At 41.6% G+C, this 22269-nt stretch overlaps 1 protein-coding gene across 7 annotated transcripts in view; it reads right to left on the reverse strand.

Annotated features, from left to right (window-relative positions):
• Positions 1 to 21106, reverse strand: part of KIAA1549 (KIAA1549 ortholog) — a 140898-nt gene extending 119792 nt beyond the window's left edge. For 4 of the 7 annotated variants that reach the window (XM_031507962.2, XM_021536577.3, XM_021536569.2 and 1 more), the window contains exon 1: positions 20914 to 21106. In XM_031507962.2, the coding sequence (XP_031363822.2) occupies positions 20914 to 21025 (112 nt within the window). In that variant the 5' untranslated portion in view covers positions 21026 to 21106. The remainder of the gene's footprint in view (positions 1 to 20913) is intronic. The other 3 variants (XM_021536598.2, XM_077783365.1, XM_021536589.2) reach the window with 2 other exon arrangements.
• Between the last annotated feature and the right edge of the window lie 1163 nt (positions 21107 to 22269).

A 22269-nucleotide genomic window follows, 5' to 3' on the forward strand; every position in this document is an offset into this window, starting at 1 on the left:
TTCAGAAGTCAAAGATACAAAGCAGAATACTAAAGACTCTTAGGAAAGGAACAGAGAATGAGAGGAGAAACGTATTATTATGCCACACTATATGCAAACATTGTGATCTCATCTCAAGTGCTGCATGGTTATAATTATCACTCCAAGAATAGAGTAACAGAGGTGTCTCAGAGAAAATTACGGATAAATGTAGGTACAGGCTGGCTCCACTGTAAGATTTTTCATACTGAAGAAGAGACAACACAAGTGAAATTATGAGAAAAAGGCTTCTAGAGCCACAAGCAGGACATATGTGATGAATTTATAATAAAAACTATGATGTTTCAGAATAAGCCATTAAAAAAAAAATCAATAAAGGTATCAACTAGAGTAAGTTTAAGAGCAAGAAATTAAATTCCTCCCAAACATAATGAAATTGTGAAACTCAATGCCATAGGATGTTAAGAGTCCAAAGAGCATATATAAGTTTAAACAAAACCTAGACACCCACTTGGAAAATACTGTATTCATACTGCATTCAATTGCAGAAAACTAAAATAAACATCAGAGAAATTAATATTACAAGCTTGCTCTGTTAGTTATGAGTAACAAGAATTAATTTGACCGTTGCTACAAAACAGCAGAGACAGGAGTAATGCAGGAACAGATTTCAGGACCTGCCATGTGGATAAAACACACTAAACACACAGTCCCAGACATGAAGGTAGATGGGCATGTTATCAAACCACTGTTAATTAAACCACTTCTAACACTCTCCACCAATTAAAGTTTTGTCGGTAAAATTTTATCTCCTTCTAGAACTCTTTTCAGAAGTTAATCTGAACCTTTAGAGCAGCAGAAATATCAACCACATAAAGTGGAATCACTTTAAGAAACTTGCAGCTGATTGATGGAAGTCAACTTTCTCCTCATGTGACAATGCAAGGTTTGTGGTTGACTTTCACTTTTGCTGTGGAGAACTTTCACTCAAGAATTTTATCTAAACAGTTGCTTGAAAATTTGTCCCACAACTTCCATGGAGGTGCCATCATTCATTTCAACACTATGAATCTTTACATAATATATATTCCATAAATTTACATTACTTTAGAATATGCTGTTCTGTATGCAACATATTGCAACACAAGTTACAGCCCTCACTTTAAGAGGAATTCAAGTTTCACTAAGTCATGAACACACAGCATACCTTTAAAGGTTTGTCATGTTTTAAGTGACAATTAAGTTCTGTCATTTCAAGAGAAACGTGAGGGACACAGACTTGTCTCGTTTCTTCCACACTACCAGTTTTCTCATCAAATGCTCCTATAAATGGCAGTATTTTTTTGTCAGACAATTCTTGTACATTAATGTATTTGGATGTGGGAGTGGAGCTTTTGAATAATTTTACTGAAATGTACCACTACCTATAGAAATGGACGCTTTTAATTTTGTTTCAAGGGAACATAGATTCCTAGACAAACTGGTTTTGAAAAATCCTATTTTTATTCTGTTCTTTCTTTTGTTGCTCTTCTTGTTCTATTTGCACCTTTATCTGCCATGCCTTTTTCATGTCTGTCCTCTGCCCTCACCTCTCAGAACACAACCTTGTTCAATCACACCATCTTTCCCCTCTGACTTTTTACATTCTTGTCCAGCGTTCACATTTTCTGTCAACTAAAATAAAAGGCACCAGCAATAAAAAACACTTCTCAAGACACATTCATTTCTCCAAGGAAAAGCCATAAAAGTTGCCTCATTTTCATTCAGCTGGTCTTTTCCCCATTCACTGCTTTTCTTCGTCAACCACTGCACCAAGTGAAATCTGGTGTAAAACTGGCTTTGTGAACCTCCAGAAGCCATTACAGCAAAATTTTTCAAACATTTACTTCCCAGTCTCCTGGGGAAGACCATAAAACACCCACAGAAGCAAACTCAGAAGGGAAAAGCCTATATCCACCAACTTTTCCTAGCTACTGGAAGTCTACAAATCAAAAAGAGTTATAGCTCTGCTGCATATGGCCTATGGAGCAGTAAGGATTTCTCAACACGGTAGAAATTCAGCAGTAAACAACTGAGCTGAACAATCACAAATGAGTTCAGCCAGCAACAAGTAAATGAGCTTGGCCTGAAGGGTCCAGGTCAGATGATGCCATCTTCAGCACAACGACTACAAGATGAACAGGACCTCTCCTCAGAACAGAACAGCAAGACCCTGTGCTACCATTTAACTTCACAGAGACCTTAAAGGTCACAGCTGAAAACCACAAAAAACCACCGAGATGTTGCTGTCCCCTCCAATCACAGATTAAAATGACAAATACTCCTGTTAAATGGCTAACAGAGCAATGAAGCAAGAGAGTCATTAAAATGATTGAGATTGTTCACCAGAGATATCAGCTTCCACAGCACTACACTGAATTATTTATTAATCAGTTTCCATTGCTAGAGAAGTGTCAGCTGAACTCACTCCAGCCACATGCCTTTGTGCACACTAACAGTTGTCAGTGTGCAAAATCTGCTTGCAGGGGGCCTTCTACAAATAATACTTGCCAGTAACATGTAAACCTTGTTTTATTCCAAGAAATACTACAAATATTCCAAGCAAATTAAACCTTTGCTATTCAAGAGTCACTCAGTAAGGGAAGAACGTGGTCTGGTCTACTCCCAGTTTTATTTCTAGAGCTACCTCTTACTTGTGGTGGCATACATCTCTGGGGAATTTCTTGTTTGGTGGAAAAGTTGACTCTGAGACTTCATTTCCTTCTTTCTTGTTGCCTCTCCATGGAAATTCAGAATATCATCCAAACAACCATCTGGTTCTACACCCACAGAACCCTTCCTAGCACGGGTACACAACGGTCTGTGTAACACCTCTACTCCTCTCTGGCACCTCCTGGAAAAAAGGGAGAGGCGCAGGCAGCCTGGGTGGTAGTGACGGAGCTCATCTCCAGCTCCACACTGCTGGCACCACCAGCATCCATGTTGTGCCTTGTCACTCTCTAGAACACTGTATGCTCCTGACAAACTTTTACATAAGCCAAAGTTTTATTTATCAAACTGCATGTTATGCTTCGATGTCATGTTCTGTAAGCTTAGTGCACTTCATAAGCATCTTGATATTTTTTGGTATACAAGTGAATGTTTCCAAACCACTAAAAATTTGCATCAATCTCCTCTAAATCCCAGCCAAGGGAAACAAACACAAGCAACATTACATGCTGTTGGTCGGAGCACGTTTTGCCATTTATTCCAATAGAAGGTGACTGGAGTCAAGGGAAAGGAGAATTACATTCCATGCTACATGATTAGACTCCGTAATGTCACTGTTTTACAGCACATAGCCAGAGATTTTTAAGGACAGAAAGTGACAATGTGATCTTCCGTACCCATCTCTGGCCTAATTTGTTCATAAATCTTGCCTACATTAACTCTTGCTTTTTTAAGTTTCCAACACAGTACATTGCTCTACAGACAATTATTCCTCATTGTTACAAATCTTGTAACTTCCACTTTAATGTTCTTAAGCTACAATTTCCCCTCACTGAAAATCTCTCCTATCTGGTCCAAGAGCCCTTCCACTACAGAATTAATATTTTCCACAACACAGAAATTAAGTCACATTTCTATTGTCTCTGAAGCATGGTAACTAGGCTGCTATTTCTGACATTTTCACCTGGAAATATCCTTTCCAAAGCATCACAGGGATATTCTTTGAACCATTCCCACTTAGTCAATCAACATCCTTCCTGAGCAGTTGACATTTGTAGCTACCACACAGATGGGAAAACTTCTCAGCTTCCACTCATATATTTAAACTGTTTTCCCAACTATTGCACTGCACAGTCAGCTCCTCTTCAACAGCCCACCAAACTCTTCTTCCTCCTGATGCATTCTTCTCAAGCCCTACATGACTGGTTTTCAAAAGTTTTTGCCATCTTATCAATACAGAACTTCACTGTTTATCTCTAGAAATCAGTTAGGTCTCCCTGTGCTATTGATATAAAAACCTACCCACAAAAACAATCAAAACGCAATTTCCTACACATATTTTATTCAAAATATTAGTGAACAAAGCCTGGTATAACATGCTGATGACTGTTCCATTGCGTCTTTAAACAAATGGCTTTAATAAGCTTTTTAATCTAATGCTAATACCTTATCACAACAGATGTACCTTTGTGGAGAACACTTTTAAGGACTCAGCTCCCACAGGACATTTTATTCCCAACTCCCAACAACATCTCTGCAATCCAGAAAGTCACCTCATGTCTCTGTCACGCTGCCAGACAAACCAACATCTCTGATACACTAAATGAACCCTAAGCAACATCCCTCTCATGTTTGCAAGCGGTGTCCTACATTTATCATGCACTGACCTGGTACCTTGTGTGATAGTTTGTAACAGTTCATGACAGAACTGCAGCAATGCTGTGTAAATGACAATGCACAGAACACAACCTGTAAAATGCTACCCAAGGATTAATCTCACAGAAACTGGTGGAGCTGCAATAGTAGGTCTTGTCATAGTTGTAGGACAAGAGGATATACTCAAAATATTAAATTGTTCATTCATTAAGCTAAGGTACAACTTTAATACAAATGCAGATGCCATTGTAACCTAAAAACTGAATGCTCCTGTCCCCATAGCTTAAGAATTCTCAGTAATGTTTCTCACTATCAATAATCCAGTTGTGGTAAATGAAAATGTCTGTGGTATCTTTCATTAAACATAGTTAACAACTGCTCCTCACAGCAAATATGAAATTGCATAATGCCAACAGAGAGCTGCACAGGATTCCTTCCCTCTCCTCACCATCGTTTTATTCTATCAACTTCTGTTACTGGGGAATAAAATCACTTAAATAGAGTTTTAAACAAGTTAGGAAAGAAGAAAAAAAAAAACAAAAAAAGGGGCCTTCCTTCCTCTGATATTAGGGATTTAAAATAGTCCAAAACATTTTTTAATCCTAATTTAATGCCAAGATTCAAGCGTTATCCATGCACTTTCTAGAAAGTTAAGCCAATCAACAAAATGTTTAATTTCCTATGACCTTCCTCCTCTCTTATCCAGTACATTTGCAGGTTTAACAAGCTAGAGGATTTTAGAAACACCGCTTTCTCCCCTTCGTCAAGAAGCATTCCACTACGTGCACCAGATATATTCAAGATGAGTAAGATCCAGTTAAATAAAGACATTAGACCTCTGCATGGAAGACCGTTTCCAAGGGTTCTAAGCTGGATAATATACTAGAGATTATTTCATTTTAAGCATTTATGAGGTAAATTGCATTTCTTGGAGAGTTAATCTCATCATAAACTGAAGTACATGTAAAGTGAAAGAAACTTTTGTATTTAACCAAGCCAAAATTACACTCTTAAGACATTAAGCCTCTAAAATGTAGCCTCTGGTTATCAAACACCAGCATCTGTGTTGTGAGTGCAATAAAGTGATGGTGCTGACAGAAGAATAAAGTTTATCTAAAAAGTCAGCACCTGTGTATTTGACTCAAGCTAGGTCTAGGAAGAAGAAAAACCTGTATATTAAAAGATAATCCATTGATACAGTTTTTCTACCAAATATCTGGGACATCTTGCAGCATCCTTACTGTCATGCCTGCTCTGTAGAACTCAAGTGACTTCTGAGAAGCACTTCACTACATTTAGTTTGTGCCACAGTTTCCTTACAGGAGCCTAGTAAATCTGCATGTAAATTCTTATCCCTTGCTCAATTTTGTGTCATACACCACTATTTCTACAACAGGCAGCATGCTATGGATTAACAAAAATTTTTAAAAGCTATGAGTATCTGAATATTCACTTCAGTACCACTTCTCAGCAAAGACACTTTTTGGCATTTCCTTTAGTGCAAAAGAAGTTTCAGTAAAGTCCATCTAACCTGCAAAAATGTAATAAAACCTGGCATTTCCAACACTTGCATTTGTCTTCAAAATGTCGGCACATTCAGATTTGTGTCGTGCTCTTGAGCCTTCTGGGTTGTTTTTTTGATTTCCTCCTTTCTCTGCACGGGATGAGGAAACTGAGAACTTGTCACTTCCCATACTGGTTTATATAAACCAGCCCTAATTAGAGCCTAAATCTGTTGGAGTCAGCATCATGAGCGATGTCCACATTTCCCTGAGTATCTCTAAGACTACACCACCAGACAGTATGGACAGAGAAGCACCTATTACTGATCTTCAAAAAGTTATTGAACAGAACCCATGAAAATTCTCAGTGTAAATGAAATGAAATTTGACTGAGATTCTATGTTGAAATATGTATCTCTGGAAAATTATCTGCCATTAGCTCTTAGTGGCAGCACAAAATTTTAGTATTGAAGCTAACTATGGAAAACAGCAACAGGTCTAAAACTTTTACACCATTATGAGGGACATGTCAGGAAGCCTGTTTTTCAAAGAAAGTCTATTCTGACAAAAACGGTCCTCCTCCATTTTAGGACCACTGAGAACTGCAATCATGATTTTTTTTTAAAATTGGGTGCCAGAGATGCTTTAGAATTTTTAACGTTTTACATCCATGTGATGATATTTAAATCATTATAGTGAAACCACAAAGGCAATACTGCCAGTTTCACACAAGTCTCTCAAGTGACCTACAATATGCACTGCCTCAAATAAATCACTTTTATTAGTTTTGTTCCGGTGAGGCTTCCTCTCCCCAAGATACTCTTCCATCATTAAGACAACATGCAAATTAAACAAAATACTGAGTTTTGTATCGTTTGGCTTTAAAAAGACCACAAAGACAAAAATAAAAACCATTTACATTGTAGTAAGCAATATGATGGCTTATCCTTTTCTCCACAATATTTTAGTATTCTTTCCTGCTCCCAACCCTCCACACTATCACAACCTTCAGGAAGACTCATGCATTTTCTGTTGTAAAATACATTAGTTTCCATCAAAAGGGGCTGAGAACTGACGTGCCATCATGCTGCCTGTCAGTGTTCTTGCTGCCCCACTCAATTAATTCAACTCTTCTGCTCACAGGAAAGTTGCCACAAGCAGCCACTGCCAGCAAGATCCTGCGGAAAAAACTGCAAAAGTCTGCTGGAATTGTTGAGCGTGTTCATTACAAAATATTTTGTCTCCACTATTGACAGTGTTTTCTAATCCTGTCTCTCACATGGTAACATTGAGTCAGGCAGGAAAACAAACACTTCCACTACCTACTTAAAGCTGAAGCTCACTAATTGGAATCTTGCTCTCTCTTGGGATGATGCAGAAAACATCTTAAGCAGTAGTAGGCAGACAGCATGATTTATTGGTCACCCAAACCTGCACTCCCAATATTTTCTTGCTTTTCACATGGTCCTGGAAAGCCTCGTTTGCTGAATTAGGAGCACTGAGATCTCTGAAGAAGTGTTGGATTCACCTCAGAACGCCCAGGCACGCCTTTGCTGCCCTACTGACAAGCTTGGCTCGTTAGACCAGAACAAATTTCTAGCAACGGCCTCATTTGCACACACAGTAATACAGGTGTAACTACAAGGTGGTTTCCTTTCGGACAACTGAGTGTACAGAAATAGAGCAGAGCCAAAAATGCAAGAGCAGCACTGGTTTAGCCAGTAGCCCAGCCAGCCCTCCAGGAGCACAAGGCAGGAGCAGTGCTGCTGCTCAGGGCAGCAAGCAGATGGAGGGAAGCTGAGCACTTTGGCAAAGCTCTGGGCCCGTGAGGCTACACAGGGAGAGCACATGCAGAAACAGTGTGAAGAAAGGAACTGTCACATGGGGACTGAACAGTAAATAATTCTCAGGCTAGGGCAAGTGCTGAGGCCAGGACTAAAACAGAAGGCATCAACTGTAAAAAAGGATGCACTAAAATGCATTAGCAACAACACTGGCTCTCTATACCCGTCAGCTGGAAAAGGGGAAATTCTTCATCTAGACAATTTATGGAGCTTAAATTTTCTATACAAATTATAATATGACTGAGGGCCAAGAAGACATTTTAATTCAATCATTGGATCATTGTTCAACTCAGAGTACATAGTAAAATTTTTCTCTTTAAGGAAACACTTTCCTTTCAGCTGATAAAACTTCCAGAATGACCAACAACTCATAAGAATTACTAGCAAGTAATGCACTTCAATCGAGAAAGGAGCTGCTGCTAAAATTCAAGATTCTCAATAGGTGAAGCTGTTAAAGATCAAGCAAGTTCAATTCAGAACTTGCTTCTAAACAAATTCTTTCCAGAGTAGAAGAGAGCCCTGGTGCCATTCTGTCAGTGGCAGCTGTGTTTTGAAAGGTTCTTGCCACTCCCTTCTGTCCCCTGATACTCATTGCTACACTCAGAGGTGCCAATACAATTGTTTGCATGACTGTGCTCTATTAAGGGTTTGTAGAACTATCCCATTTAAAGAGGAAAAGGCAAAACGAAAACAGTAAAAATATCACAATAAATTATTTTAGAACAAATATAGCCTATACAAAAATCATACAAAAAAAAGTACTGATGAGGCAACTTAAGGCAGAAGTAGCAGAAACATCTTAGATTGAATCATTAATGTCTGGCAAGAGACTACACTCCTTCTTCCTCCTCTTTTTTCCAAGTATTCCCTTCCCCAAGAAGGAAAAAACCCCACCCATGCCTAAGAAATTCTACTGTTAAGAGACTGGAAGAAGTACACAGAATGCAGAAACCAACAGAAGATGGAACTGGGTTATTTTTCCTGGTCTTCAGTAAGAGGTAAAATGGAACTCCCTGCAAATTTCACTCTAAGACACAAGATGTAGCAAATAGGATAGAATGTATGGGGGAAAATAAGAACAGCAAAAGCAGAGAGGGGAATGTTTGCTCAAAAAACATCCCATAAAAGGATTTTATTCTCAAAAAAAAAAAAGTATTTAAGTTTACTATACTGGTTAGAAGAAACCATATTACCATATTTGTGTAGCAAAATCTGATCTTATGTCTCTATTTGAATAGGCACATTTTATGACAATTCAACATTCCATACAAACATAAAACATTGCTATGAAACAAGGCTGAGCTCAAAATACTTGCTTTGACTATCATTGGTGTGTCTTCTGATTAAACATACATAACACCTGCTGTAATGTGTAAATACAGAGGAAAATCTAGAGGGTTCACTTGTTTAAAATAGAAATTGATTGCTTCGTGAAAGCCCACTTAGCAAAGCAGGATTTTTATTTAGAAATGCACCATTTTCCATAAACACCAACAGAGAATAGTATGAGGAAGCCTGCAAGAGTTTTTGGATGGCAAACAGACTGTTGATATGACTATCAGAGACCACATCATCACAAGTCATGCTACTCTTAACTCAATTACACGGCCACTGAACAATTTCTACATGAACATAAGTGTCTAATTAAAAATAAAATACACTGAGCATGTCCTTTTCAACTGCTCAATATAAAAAATATTCTACACATTCAGGAAACGCCCCACCTGTTCCCCCATGAGACTATGAACAGGAGTTTGAGACATGCACAACATTTACTGTTAATAACATATTCCATTTGCTTTAATATTCTTTCATGAAAGCAAATCAGAAAAAATCCCAACTAAGTGTTCTTTAAAATATTTAGGTTTCAAACAAAATTCCTACTTCAATATTTTCCACCTAGCTTAAGATAACAGAGCTCCAGTTTAAAGGTTCTACATTCTTTAGACTGGAAGAGAAAAGAAATTCCTGCCTCAACAGTTTTGAAGCACTAAGGGATCCAATCCCAGAAGTTACAAAGGATACAAGAATGCCATTTCTCTTACACTGCAGAAACAAATCAGGAAGCATCAACAAGCTTATGACCTTACAAAGTTTCCAAGCAAGATGAACCATACTAAAGTTAGCACAATAAATAAATAAATGGTTTTAGAGACAGTCCAAATGGGAGCTTTAGCCACTGGGGTACCCCATCCCATGAACTCCACGTGTTTCCCTGTTTTTTCCTGCTGACAGACTGTGTTCATGCTCCTTCCCACTGCACTAAAAGAAACTTAAGGAAGGCACTGTAGAATTACCAGAGTAAACTGCTATCAGGTTACTACTGTCTGAGGCAGCTCCCAAGGTGAGCACAATAGAAACAGAATTTGAGACAGCACTTCCAATTAAACTTTGGGAGAGTTCATACAGCCAAACTAACACAGATAGGTTTCACCTTTATGTACTGTTCAGTCATGAATATTTTCCCTTATCTCCCAAGGGGGGGGGGGGCAAAAACAAACCAAAACACATGCATTAATGCATTATGAGCATAAGCCAGCACTACATGCCTCAGCCTAGATGAGTGTTTCACAAAAACCTGCTGGTTTGGGTGGTTGCTTTCCCTATCTATGACAAACTATAATTCGCATGTACCTGTGCTTTTCACCTATCCTCCTACAAATAATTCTGTCCACAAGAATTGATCTGAAACACTGTGAATAATCTAAATAGCTACTGGTTTTTTTAATTAATTACTTTCATCCTACTAGTAGTATTCTCAATTTTTCCAGCTCTCTCAGAACTAAAAATATCAATGAAATCTCAGAATACATATTCATAAACCCCAAGTCCACTAATTCATTAGAAATGTAATTTCTGATTATGAGAAATGGAAGTAGGACCTGTAAGCATTTAATTAATTCAGCATACTTGGCTTCATAAAGCATATTGACTCTTGCACCTGCATTTGGAAGACGTGAAATACTTCTGCTTTTGAAAATACCTAGAAAGCTATTTAACATTATATTTACAGAGAACAAGTTTTAGGTGTGGCCTCCAAGGTTGATGCTATTTAGGAATGAAGGAAAGTACTGGGGAATATTTCTGAAATATCTTACCTAAGTCACATAGATGTTTTTATTGAATATATGATCCAACATAAGGCTGCATTCTATTCTTCAGTGACTGAGTTTTATTTCCAAATATAAAAGAATACAACAATTCTAAATTGCTAGTGCAGTTTCACACATCAACACCATGTTTCAGTGATGGCTTTGGCTCATTAAAAAAATACATCAAAACTGTCATTTGAGTGTTATTTTAGAAAAAACCTGAATTAACCTCTTCAAAGTTTCTAGGCCTATCTTCACCTGATTTCTCTGCTTAAACTTTATACATGGTAAACAGCAGCAGTAAATACTAAAGAATTCCAAAATAGATCAGTATAGAAACTATATTCAGTTTTGTTTCTAAGTTTCTAATACTCCAAGGATATTAAGAAGATTATACCTTCAAGTGACACCATCTGCTTGGAATCCAGTCAATTCAAAAAGAAAGAAACTGGATTTACATTCATTTCACATTCCTCAGTTTTCCTAATCCTTCTGACAACTTTTACAGTTTTAAGAACATGGTTATGGTAGAGGCAGAAAAGTAACTATTCACAGAAGTAAACAAAGTAAACAGACTAATACAATTTCTTTTCTTGAAACTTCCTTGCTTTTATTAATATTGGATAAAATATTTCTTGAGTAAACTTTGATTACCATGTTGATAAGCATTTACATAATTTTTTTTTAACCATGTTACTATAAAAAACACATGCACTCTGGAAAGACAAAGGAAAATTATCTTTTTTTGTTCTTTCAGAATGGAACAAATTACATCTTCTAAAAATTGCATGTCAATGGCTGGAAGCCCAAATCTGTTTCATCCTTCACCACAAGCACAGGAAGTAAGGTCACTGACAGATTTTAATTGAAAACATCTTCAAACTAGACTTCTGCTATAGATCAGGATTTTGTTCTGTGACCTGCAATTTCTATCCTAATATATGATATAAGCCAATCCCAATTCAGCAGCAGCTTCAGTTTTAAATACAGCCACCACTGGAGAAGTTACCCAACCAGAATCCAGTGTAGCTGACAAACAATGTCTGCCTCCCATTCCAAAAGTAACCTTATACTATCCCAGAGGGTCTGCTACATAAATGTTTGGAGCTTTGTCTCCAAGTAATGCTCAGCTGTATCCTTGTGGCTTTGTGGTTGAGCAGTGCTCACTGCAATCTGCATACATGAGGAGGAATTTATTTACAGGAGAATTACCAGCAACAGGAAAAGGTGAGACAGGCTCAACATCTAATCAAGTTCACACCCAACTAGAAGAATAAATCCTCCCTCCACCACCCTGCAGCATCAAACAGCTGACTTTAAATGAGGAAAGAATTTTACTTAGAGACTCTCCACAAACCAGCTCAGTACACTACTGGCTGGGGAGCAAAAAAGGGAGAGCCTTCTTTTCTTATAAGCATTCATAGCAGTTTAATTTTCTTATTCCATATCAAAGGATTCAGTAAGAAATTCAATCCAAGAGGGTGTGAATTAAGAAAAAAGAGGCTGAAAACAAATCTGTAAATTGTAACAATACTACTTAAGAAAAAAAATCTTTACCTGTACTATTTACCTGTACTATGTGACCATTTATTTTCAGGTGCACTTAGAGTTCTTGAATCTATCTTACCAGAGTTTTCTGTTAAAACTGGGGCCAGCTACCCGTTTAGCTAATGCCCTTCTCCACAGCTCTAAGGCAAGCTCTACAGTGAGGATGCTCAAGTCAGATATTCAGGGCAGCCACAAAACCCCCTCCAAATCTGCAACATCAAGCAGCCATCTTCTTACCACAAGACATCCCAACTCAGCCTTCCATTATTGATACCCTAATCTATATTCCAAATTTCACCCACTCCTACCACAGCCCCAACCCAGTGTCATCTCTCCTGTTCCTTATTTCAGTATCCTCCTGACCAAAGTTCATATCCTCCCTTGCTCTCACCCTGCCACACCAACAGATTTCAGTCGGAGGGCACAAAGACAGCTCCACACTGCCTTAACTGTCCAGAAAAGCTTTGTCAGACCACAGGCATTGCAGAGCTGAGAACTGCACACACCTCAGCCAAGCCCAGCAAGCTCACAGCTCTGGACAGGACACCCCTGCTGCTATCCTAGCAGTTGTTGCCCAGTCAGGACACCAGGTGGAGACCCAATGTCCTCAGCTACTGAAGAACTAAAGATTTGTCTTCTTCTTTGACACAGACCCACAAATGGCAGCACACAGACAAGACAACTGAAAGATTTGGTGTCATTTATTTGTCCAGTCTCCCAACTGTTTTGCATCACTTAGGGCCTCTTGCTTGTACCATCATTCCCTTTGCTAAGGATAAGGGAAATCCTACATTCTGTGCCAAGATAAAGAAGTTCCCAGCTTGACCAACTACACATTTCATAGAAATAGCAATAAAGTGTTTTGAGCTCAGTACTGCCTCTCTCTATCCCACCTCTGAGATATAAAAATGCTAGTAATAATTCAGTTGATTAATAAAGACATGCAGACTCACATCCATACCACTTACTTGTAGCTGTTGTCTCCGTGATAATCTCTCAGTGATGCAGCATTCTAAAATGTTTCACAAACTGAACTTGATGGAGAGCAACTTACAAAGTTAGTGTTCATCCTGCCTGTTAGTACCATGGATAAAAACACTGTAACAAGAATTACAAAATGTTCTCTGAAACCTTAAAAATGCTAATCCTAAAAATCAACCAGCATAAAAACCATAGATCATTTCTTCACTTGATCAGAACACCAAAGTTCTCAGTAATGAATAATATTAGTCCTAATGCTGCAGTCCGCACGTTAATAATATTATTTATTTGTTATTTATTATTTGTAGTATCTCACATAAACAGAGCTGCAAAATATTTCCTATCACTGTTGCAATCCTCTAGATCATGCTACAATCTCATCTGTCAACTCCAGTGACACATTACATTATTGCCCCAACCATGCAATTCACCGTTTCATTATCCCCACTGTTAGAAAGATCAGCAGTTAGAAAACATGTCTTGTTCACTTGAATACAAGTCTTTTCTTCCTCAACATAAGCAACTATTTATTACATTTCCCTTTATGTTTAATATTTTATATGTTTGAATAAAGTCCTGTCCACCTGGCATTTTTTCTGGATTAGACATTCAGTCCCAATAGTTCTGTGAACTGAACTGGCTCTAGTAGCCTGTCTCTTCCTTGAAGGAAAAGACCCTTTACCAGACACAGCATTCCAGCTGGAGCTCTTCTGCTGCTGAAGAAAACAAATGAGTTATTACAAAGGATATGCCCAGTTCAAAATCAACGTGTTCACAAGGCCCAGTACCACTGGGATCATGCTGAATCCCATTCTGTCCATGATCCCTGATAGACACCAGACCCCTCAATACAACACTACTACATTGTCTAGTCCCCATCCTAGAGCTATTCAGGTTTTCAAGTCCTCAAGTATGACACTATTATGAATGTTTCTTACTGAAAAGCATGGATTTCAGGCCCTTGATTCACTGCATTTCCACCATCCCTCCCTCCTCTTCCCCTTACTTGCAGGTGAAATTTAACCTCTTATCTATTTCAATCCACAAGACCTGACATGCTGTCTTGACCAGATGGCTGAAGCCAAATCAAAATTCTATATAGGATATTAATTCACAGAAGAGAAGCCATTCTAATTCAGAGGGGAGAATGGAAAAGGACTAAAAAAAATTGGAGAACAGTTTGCACATGAAGAGCAAACAGGTAGGGGATATAAGCTGAAACTGATAAAACTGAAAGTGAGCAAACATCAATAGCCATGATTTCTTTTAAAGAATATTTGATTTATAAAAAACCCCAACATCAAAATCCTACTGCATTAACTAGTTAACTCACAAAGAAAGTCTTAGTATGGTAAATACATCATGTTACACCACCACCTGTTACTGTCTATTTCTTACAACTAGTTTATTTCTTATACTTGTTTTCTGTAGAGTCAAGTTCTGCAGACTGGTTTATCATCTACTGGATCTTTACTGTTCTCAAGACAAAATTCTGCCTTTCTGACCAACTTTTTTTTGCTCACTCTTATTGCATCTGGACATTTCTTAGGATCTTGAAAATCAAATGAGGAACTGATTTCCTCATTTGAAAATGAGAAATCACGTTTTACAAATGGCAAAGCTAAGAAACAAGGTCAAATTCTGAGAGCCTAATTTGACACACTAATTAGTATTTAGCATTTCAGACACAACATCTATTTAAGAATAGCTTCCTCTGACTTCTTTGGCAGCTGGAAGCACTCAGCATTTCTGCAACACAGATCCCAGAGGTCTGACATCCAGTAAATGAGGAACACACACAGCTAGTGACCACCTGTGGGAAGCCTGGTTTAAGCAACTTGAGCATCACTGAAACTCTGCAACAGCAACACAACTCAACTGTCTAGGCCAGCATTTAATTACATTAACAGCAAAACCTTTATTCAAACTTCCCTGTCCCTCCCTTCACGTCACACCTCAAACGTATGCTACAAAAGGAGCAAGAATCCTGCAGATAACTTCTTCATTTGCTGTCCAGTTCCCATTTTTCCCCAGAGCAGGATCAGTCACTGAGCACAATGATGGTCCTGTCTGCCTGTAGGCGTGTGCATGTGCAGGTGCCTCTATAGCTATAAATATTATCTATATGGATACACACTTTGTGACCATAGCTGTACAACAGCTTTCAGGTACAGAGGTTTAAAACTGTATGGGTTAATAGGTTATTTTAATGTCAATATTTCCAACTTGCTGATTTTTGTCTCTGCAGTTTTAATATGCCGCTACAATTTTGGAGGAATTTTTCCAGTTCTTAAAACAAACTTAGAAAAACACTTCTGTCACAAGGCTGATTCATGCACATTCATGAAATGTTCCAAGGAGCAGCAGCAGATTATCATGCTTCTGGTTAAGAGGAGAAAAGGACCAACACTCTGAAGCCCTGAATTTTGTGTCAAATTCTTAAGAAGTGTCCCAGAGCAGCAGGCACACATTTTCCCATTCCTAAATTGCAAGCTTGATGCTTTTGTTCCTATCTCCTCCAGTCTTGTCCCAGTCCCTTGTCTTCCCCACTTCTGATTCATCCTTTCAACACTATTTTTTTAATGCTTATTTTCCTTTTATAAACTGAGTCCATCTGTGTTTCCCAGTGTGCTTATCCTCCTATCAAACTGCTTTTCTTGCTTCACCTAGGATTAATTGCCGCAATGCAGTTCCCCTCATCTACAGACCTATTTTACACTCCTGACCTATTGTCCTGCGTCCTACTCCTTTGAGCCCTGCCAATTCCAGTCTCCTTCATCTGACAAACCCTCTTGCAGTTTGTGTCTCTTCCCCTCCTACAACTTCCAGGTTTCTGGACAAATCTCATCAACAAGCTGAAGAGTGACTGGAAAGATCCTCAGACTCTTACTCCAAACTAAACCTAAGTCCCACGTTGGCTCCTTCTAAAGTCTTCTTCCTGTTTGCCCTCTTGGACCTGATGCAATCAAAGGCCACTACACAACAGTGCACCAGAAGGCAGATGCCAAAGACACCCTAAAGAAAATAAAACATTACACAGCAGAGACATGGATTTAAGCACAAGGCAGGCAGGTTCTCAGTCCTGAAGCTCAGTCCAGTCCCACTTCTGGAGCAGTTTAGACAGACTTTCACAGCAAAGTCCAATTCTTGCCTAACATTTTGGACTATGGGAAGAGTACTGAGTACATCTGCCCAGGCAACACATATATTCCTGGTCAGTACCACAGGTAGGCGAGGTCCCACGAGAATAGTCCTTATTCAAGCTTCAGCTGACAAAAAAAAAAGTCATCTTCTCTAATGTAGCCATGTCTACCTAAATTCAGTCATTACAAGCTTTCAAAAGAGAAAAATCACTTTTGAAGCAAGAGTGGAGAAAACATCCCCTCAGAGCAGACAATCCAGCAAAGTTTAACTGCATTGCTCCAAAGCATAAGGGTATTAAAATTGCTCAGAAAAGAAGCTTGCAGAATTCAAAGCAGAAGCCATTGTTTTCCTCTTGCCTCAACATCAGAAGTTGCTGAACTCTTTCAACTGATATTTTGCAAAGAAGAAAAAGCTTCAGCCCATAGCTAAATGCACACTTTACAAAATTTCAATTGAAATATTTAAGTTTTTTTCAACTCCACTGTAAAGCAGAAATATTTCTAAGCCACATCTTACAACATCTTACAGCTTAAGTAAGATCTAGCACAATCAGGTCCATTTTCCAATATTTATTTGAGCATTCTACATGCCATTAATTACACTGATGAATGAGTGATGTGAGTACTGATGGTCAGTTTTATCTTTTTTTCCCCTAATCTCATGTGTTACCAAAAAAAAAAAAAGACACCATGAATGAATTGCTCTTACAGAAGGTTTCCCTTAGTCTTCCCAAACAGCTGTCTCCAGTAACATTAACAGCTGAAAACACAGTACATATAGAGAGTGTCAATCAGATTTGTTGAGCTCATGTGTGTTTGACAATCACTGCAGAAAAGCATAGTAATATATGACTTCTCAAGAGCTAGAAAGGCATCATATTATGTAACTCCAGAGTGAAAAACTGTCCATACTTACAAGGACTCCATGAGGATCAGATTCTTCTACATGAGCCAAAATATAAATTGTCTACATAATGAAGTTTATTTTATGCTACCGTTTTTACTAAACTATGGGATTTTAAGACAAAATTTAAAGGATAACCATTTCCTTACAGCTTTTTTTCCCTTATACCCAGCTTCCCAGGACACACTGTATTTAATAACTCTTATGCAATTAGCATTCATCATGCTGTATGCCACAACAGGCCAGGCTGGAGACACACTGGTACTTAAGGACATCATCCACAATAACTCTTACACAACCAGTGTTATTCATACTGTCTGCCACAATGGGCAGAGCTGCAGACTCTCTGGTAGTTTAGGATGTCAGCCACAAGCAGATTTACTTTCAAATGAAGGAAAGCCATGTCTCCCACAGCTGAAGTGAGACTGTATTATTAAGAAGTCTATTCTGCTTCACTTCTCTCCCAAGCAACTCCCACACATGCACACACATTCTGAATTGACAAGCAAGAACTAGGATGTCAGAACCTGTCATTTACCACAATCACCAGCTTCCCAAGACAAAGATTTGTGCTACAGCAAGTCACTGCTCTTTAATGTGCCCAGTTCCTGAGATCTATTCCCCAAGGTGGGTCAGAGCTATTAAAGCCTGCTTTGCTAAAGTCATGCTGTATTTCAAGTTCCAGTCCTGCCTGAGAAGTCTAAGACTTTGCTTCACAAAAAGCACTCACAAAACAGACATCACTGAACAAAAAGCTGCACTGTCCACTAGCTTGTTTAGCATTTTTACTTCTTGAAAGAACATGCAAACAAAAAACACATTTCCTCTGGCAGGACTACAAGTGTAGCTTGTAGACACGAGGCTGACATAAATAAAGCTAGCACAGCATAGAAAGCAGTTACAAAGAGAATCCTCCAACCATATGGGTCTTCTGTGAAAATGAACTGGAAGCAAGCTTGACAAGCTCAACTGGCCACAAGAGATGTGATGCCAACTCAAGTGTTTGCAACAAGACTAATGCAATTAAGTTGAATAAACAATATCCTGCGACTCTCCCATAAGATAGCTACATCTGATTCCTTGCTTGACCTCCACAACTTGCCTTTGGTCCCCCAGTCTCTGAGGAGACTCACTGCAGTCTTTTCAGAGTCCACAACATAGAGTTCTCATCCCTTTCATGAAAACAGCACAGTGAGATAAGATAAATCCTCCTGATTGTCAGTGCAGGAGTTGTACAGATTGTGCAATGGAACAAAAGCAAAAACACAGCCTGTGCTGAGCAGCGAGACATTCAAATAGCCTGGCCAAGGCTCTGCTTTGTTGAGGTGCTCAAACACAAACCTACCTTCAGCACACTGGCATCCAACCACATGCTAATAGTTCAGCATCTGCTTAACTGGAGAAGCTGAAGCCCTGATTCAGCAACATGTGACTTATGTGGGAGCTGGATCAAGCATTCCAAAACCCAAGTTGTTTAACTACTAAGTTTTCTTAAGTATTGTCCTTGCTATTTCAACTGCAGTAAGTGGCCATTCCACTCTTACTGCATGCTCCTCCTGTGTATCTCAGAGCTGTAGGAGTTTGCTCTTGCTGTCCCTAGACTGGTCAAGACTATATGGCACTGAAAGGCAAATGAACTCTACCCTGGAGAGATTTACAAGAGTTGTAGATCTGTTGATCAGTTAAGTGAATGCTGCTCAAACCTACAGCATTTGGCCAGTACACAGCTCTTCTGTTTCACCCATTACTCCATCAACACATTTCAAGACTCAAGACAAGATTTGGATAAAGACAGTGTTTTCTAAACCTTATGGGCCACAGAAGGAGAAATGAGGCCCCTGTCATGCTTTTAAATAAAGCATTTCACCTTAACAAAAAAAAGGAAAATATCCTTGTTCTCTTCAACCTGTAGACTTTAAACCTCTGCAACCAATGGACCATTTCTGAGATGGCAATAAAAAAGCATCCTCTGAAGAGCAAGTTTGCTCTTAGTATCCTCAAGATCAGTGCACATGATTCACATGCCCAATGGAAACTGAAAACATAGAGGACACTCAAACCAAAACAGCTTAAAGGCTCCTGCCCTAGACTAAGCAGGAAAGCATCGCTTTGAGCAAGATCTGCCGTCTCTAAGTGCTCTCTTCCAGCAGCTCAAACGCTGGCCGAGTTACATAATTTTTCTACTGCTGTTCTTAAGTTATACAAGAATGCACAAGCATCACACAAATGTTTACAGACATTCACAGCCATGTTTAATTAAAAGCTACTATGTATCAGAGAAACAAACAAGAGCCTTCACTGATTTATTATGAAAATACTAAAGAAACCCAATCATTCTCAGAGGCAAAAAAAACACAAGTAAATTTCCAACTTACAAAGCTAGTGCTTTGCCTTCTATTTGTATGCAAAGCCTGGTCTATTTAAGAAAAATCACTGAAATTTACTATGAAATATCAATTTTCATGTAGCTTGGAATGGAACATCTCTGTAGGCTAGGACGGGAGCTGTAAGAGAGCATAACTTCCCTGAAAAGCTAACTAGTCACCTCCAAAACATGAACTACTTTCTGAAGTGGAATAAAGGATTATTATAAAGAGATAAGCATGTTTTATAACACCAAGGTTCTTAAGCACCCAACAACAATCACCACAATTTCTGTGTTTAAACAAAAGAGTCAACACTAATTGGTCCACTTCATGAAACTGCAGCCTCTTATCACTTCTTGCCACTTATCAACAACTTTCTGATGCTGATTAAAATTTATAACTTTATACCTGTCTTCTACCAAAATGAAAACCTAATCACAGCAAAACTGTACCTTTCCATGAAATGATAATTATTACTATTTTTTTTAAGTACTAAAGATGAACCAAGAAGTGCTATGGGACTAGAACCAAATGAGACATCTTTGTGATTAAACTGTATGCTTAACTACAGACTAATTTTGATACTTAGAGCCACAAGAGAAAAGACAAGAGAAAAAAAAGGGGTCACTGATTCATGGTTTTTCCGAAACACCTACTGAATACACCACCCTCTGGAGCCCGAACCGTTCTCTCCACGCACAAGTCATGCCACGGCGGTGCTTGGGAAGTCGTATCGGGCTCCGAATGCCTCCTCACTCGAAAGGTGATGGAGAGCCAGGCTGCCCTGCGGGTACCCCGCAGGTGCCGCCGCAGCCCGACACGGGGCACCTCCAGACGCCCGGGGCGCCGAGGCCACACCGCGCGGTGACCCCTGCCTGGCACAGGACACCCGACAAGCTGGAAACGCCGGTGCCCCCTTTGTCCACGCACCGTGTCTCCCCTTCTCTCCCGCGGGTCGGCTCCCAGCCGCGCAGCCCGGGGGCTGCCGTGGCCCCGCACCGGAGCGGTCGCGGTCTGGCTGCGAACAATGCGCGCCTTTTCTGGCGGAGCTCCCCGGCCGCGCCGCGCCGGCCCCCGCCCGCCGGCACCGCCGCATTGTTACCGGTGCTGCCGCCCCCCGCACCGCCCCGCTGCCGGCACGGTCCCCGGGCCCCGCACACCTGCCCCCGGGCCCTCTTTGTTCCCTTACCTGCGGCGGGAGAGCCCCGCAGCGCCGGCACGGCGAGCAGCAGCGGCAGCAGGGCGGGCAGCGCCGGCCGCCACCGCGCCGCGGCCACCACGAAGCGTGTCATCCCCTCCATGGCACGGCACGGCCCGGCCCGGCGTCAAGTCATCGCGGCGGTCCCCGCGTCCCCCCCCGCGGGGGGCTGGAAGGGCTGGGCGGGCTCGGCGGCTCCTCCCGGGCGCATCCACCGCCGGCGGAGCTGGGACGCCCGCGGACGGGAGGCCGCCGCAGCACCCACCCTTGCCCACGCCCACTCCGTGGGGAGCGCTCACGGGGGCAGCGGCGCGGCGCCTCCCAAGAGCTGCGGGGGGAGAGCGAGCGGTGCGGCTCGGCGTCCGGAGGGCAGCCCCCGCACTGCGGGGTAGCGGGACTCCTCGGCGGGACGGCTACGGCCCTTCACGTTTGAGGAGGCGGCGGCGGCGGCGGCGGCAGCCCGGACCCGACAACCGCTCGCTCCCCGCCCGCCGGCGACGCGCTGCCCCCGGCGGAACCCGGCGCGCGGCGGCGCGCACAGCCGGCCCGCCCGCCACCTGCGCGCTCCCGGCCGCGGCTGCGCGGGGGCGCGCCCGGCCCGCCCCCTCCGGCGGGGCGGTGGGAGCGGAGCGGGGGCGGGGCCGCGGGGCGGGGCGGCTGCGGCTCCGCCCGGCGCCTCCCGCCCGCCGCGCCCGGGAAGGCGCTGGAAGCGCCTTGGGACGGCCGGTGGCTGCCGGCGCTGGAAGTGCCCTGGGATGGCCGGTGGCTGCCGCCGCCGGCTCCGGGAGCGGGGCGCCCCTGCGCCCGCTGCTCCCGGACTGCGCTGTCCCCGCGGCGCAGCGAGGTTGGGAAGCCGCTAGTCCCGTCCATCAGCCCTCAGAGCAGGCTGAGTGGTGCCTGGGGTCTCCCCCCAGGCGGGGCGCGGAGTTTTGAGAGCTGGAACAGTAACAAACGTGCAGTGGGAAAAGGGAAGGGGCAGCAGTGAGGGTAGAGCTGTGTGGCAGGACATCCACGCAGCGTGAGAGTGGCTCCAGGAGGCTGCAGACATTTGGACAGGGGACCCTTTCACCGCAGGTTTTGTCCTGAGCCCTGCTCTCCTCAGGAGCAGGGGTGACTCCAGCGGTCAAAGAACCCCAGAATATACTGAGCTGGGAGGGGAGCCCTGCACAGAGCGGCCCGAAGAATCACACATACCATGTGCGTGGGAGCGTTGTCCTAACACTTCTTCAGCTCTGTCAGGCTTGGGGCTGTGACCGCTTCCCTGGGAAGCCATTCCACTGAATAACCACCTTCTGGGGGAAAAACGTTTTCCTAATATCCTGGCCAAATCTCTCCAACTCAGCTTCA

The sequence above is a fragment of the Lonchura striata genome, chromosome 5, assembly GCF_046129695.1.
Source record: "Lonchura striata isolate bLonStr1 chromosome 5, bLonStr1.mat, whole genome shotgun sequence".
NCBI classification, from domain to species: domain Eukaryota; kingdom Metazoa; phylum Chordata; class Aves; order Passeriformes; family Estrildidae; genus Lonchura; species Lonchura striata.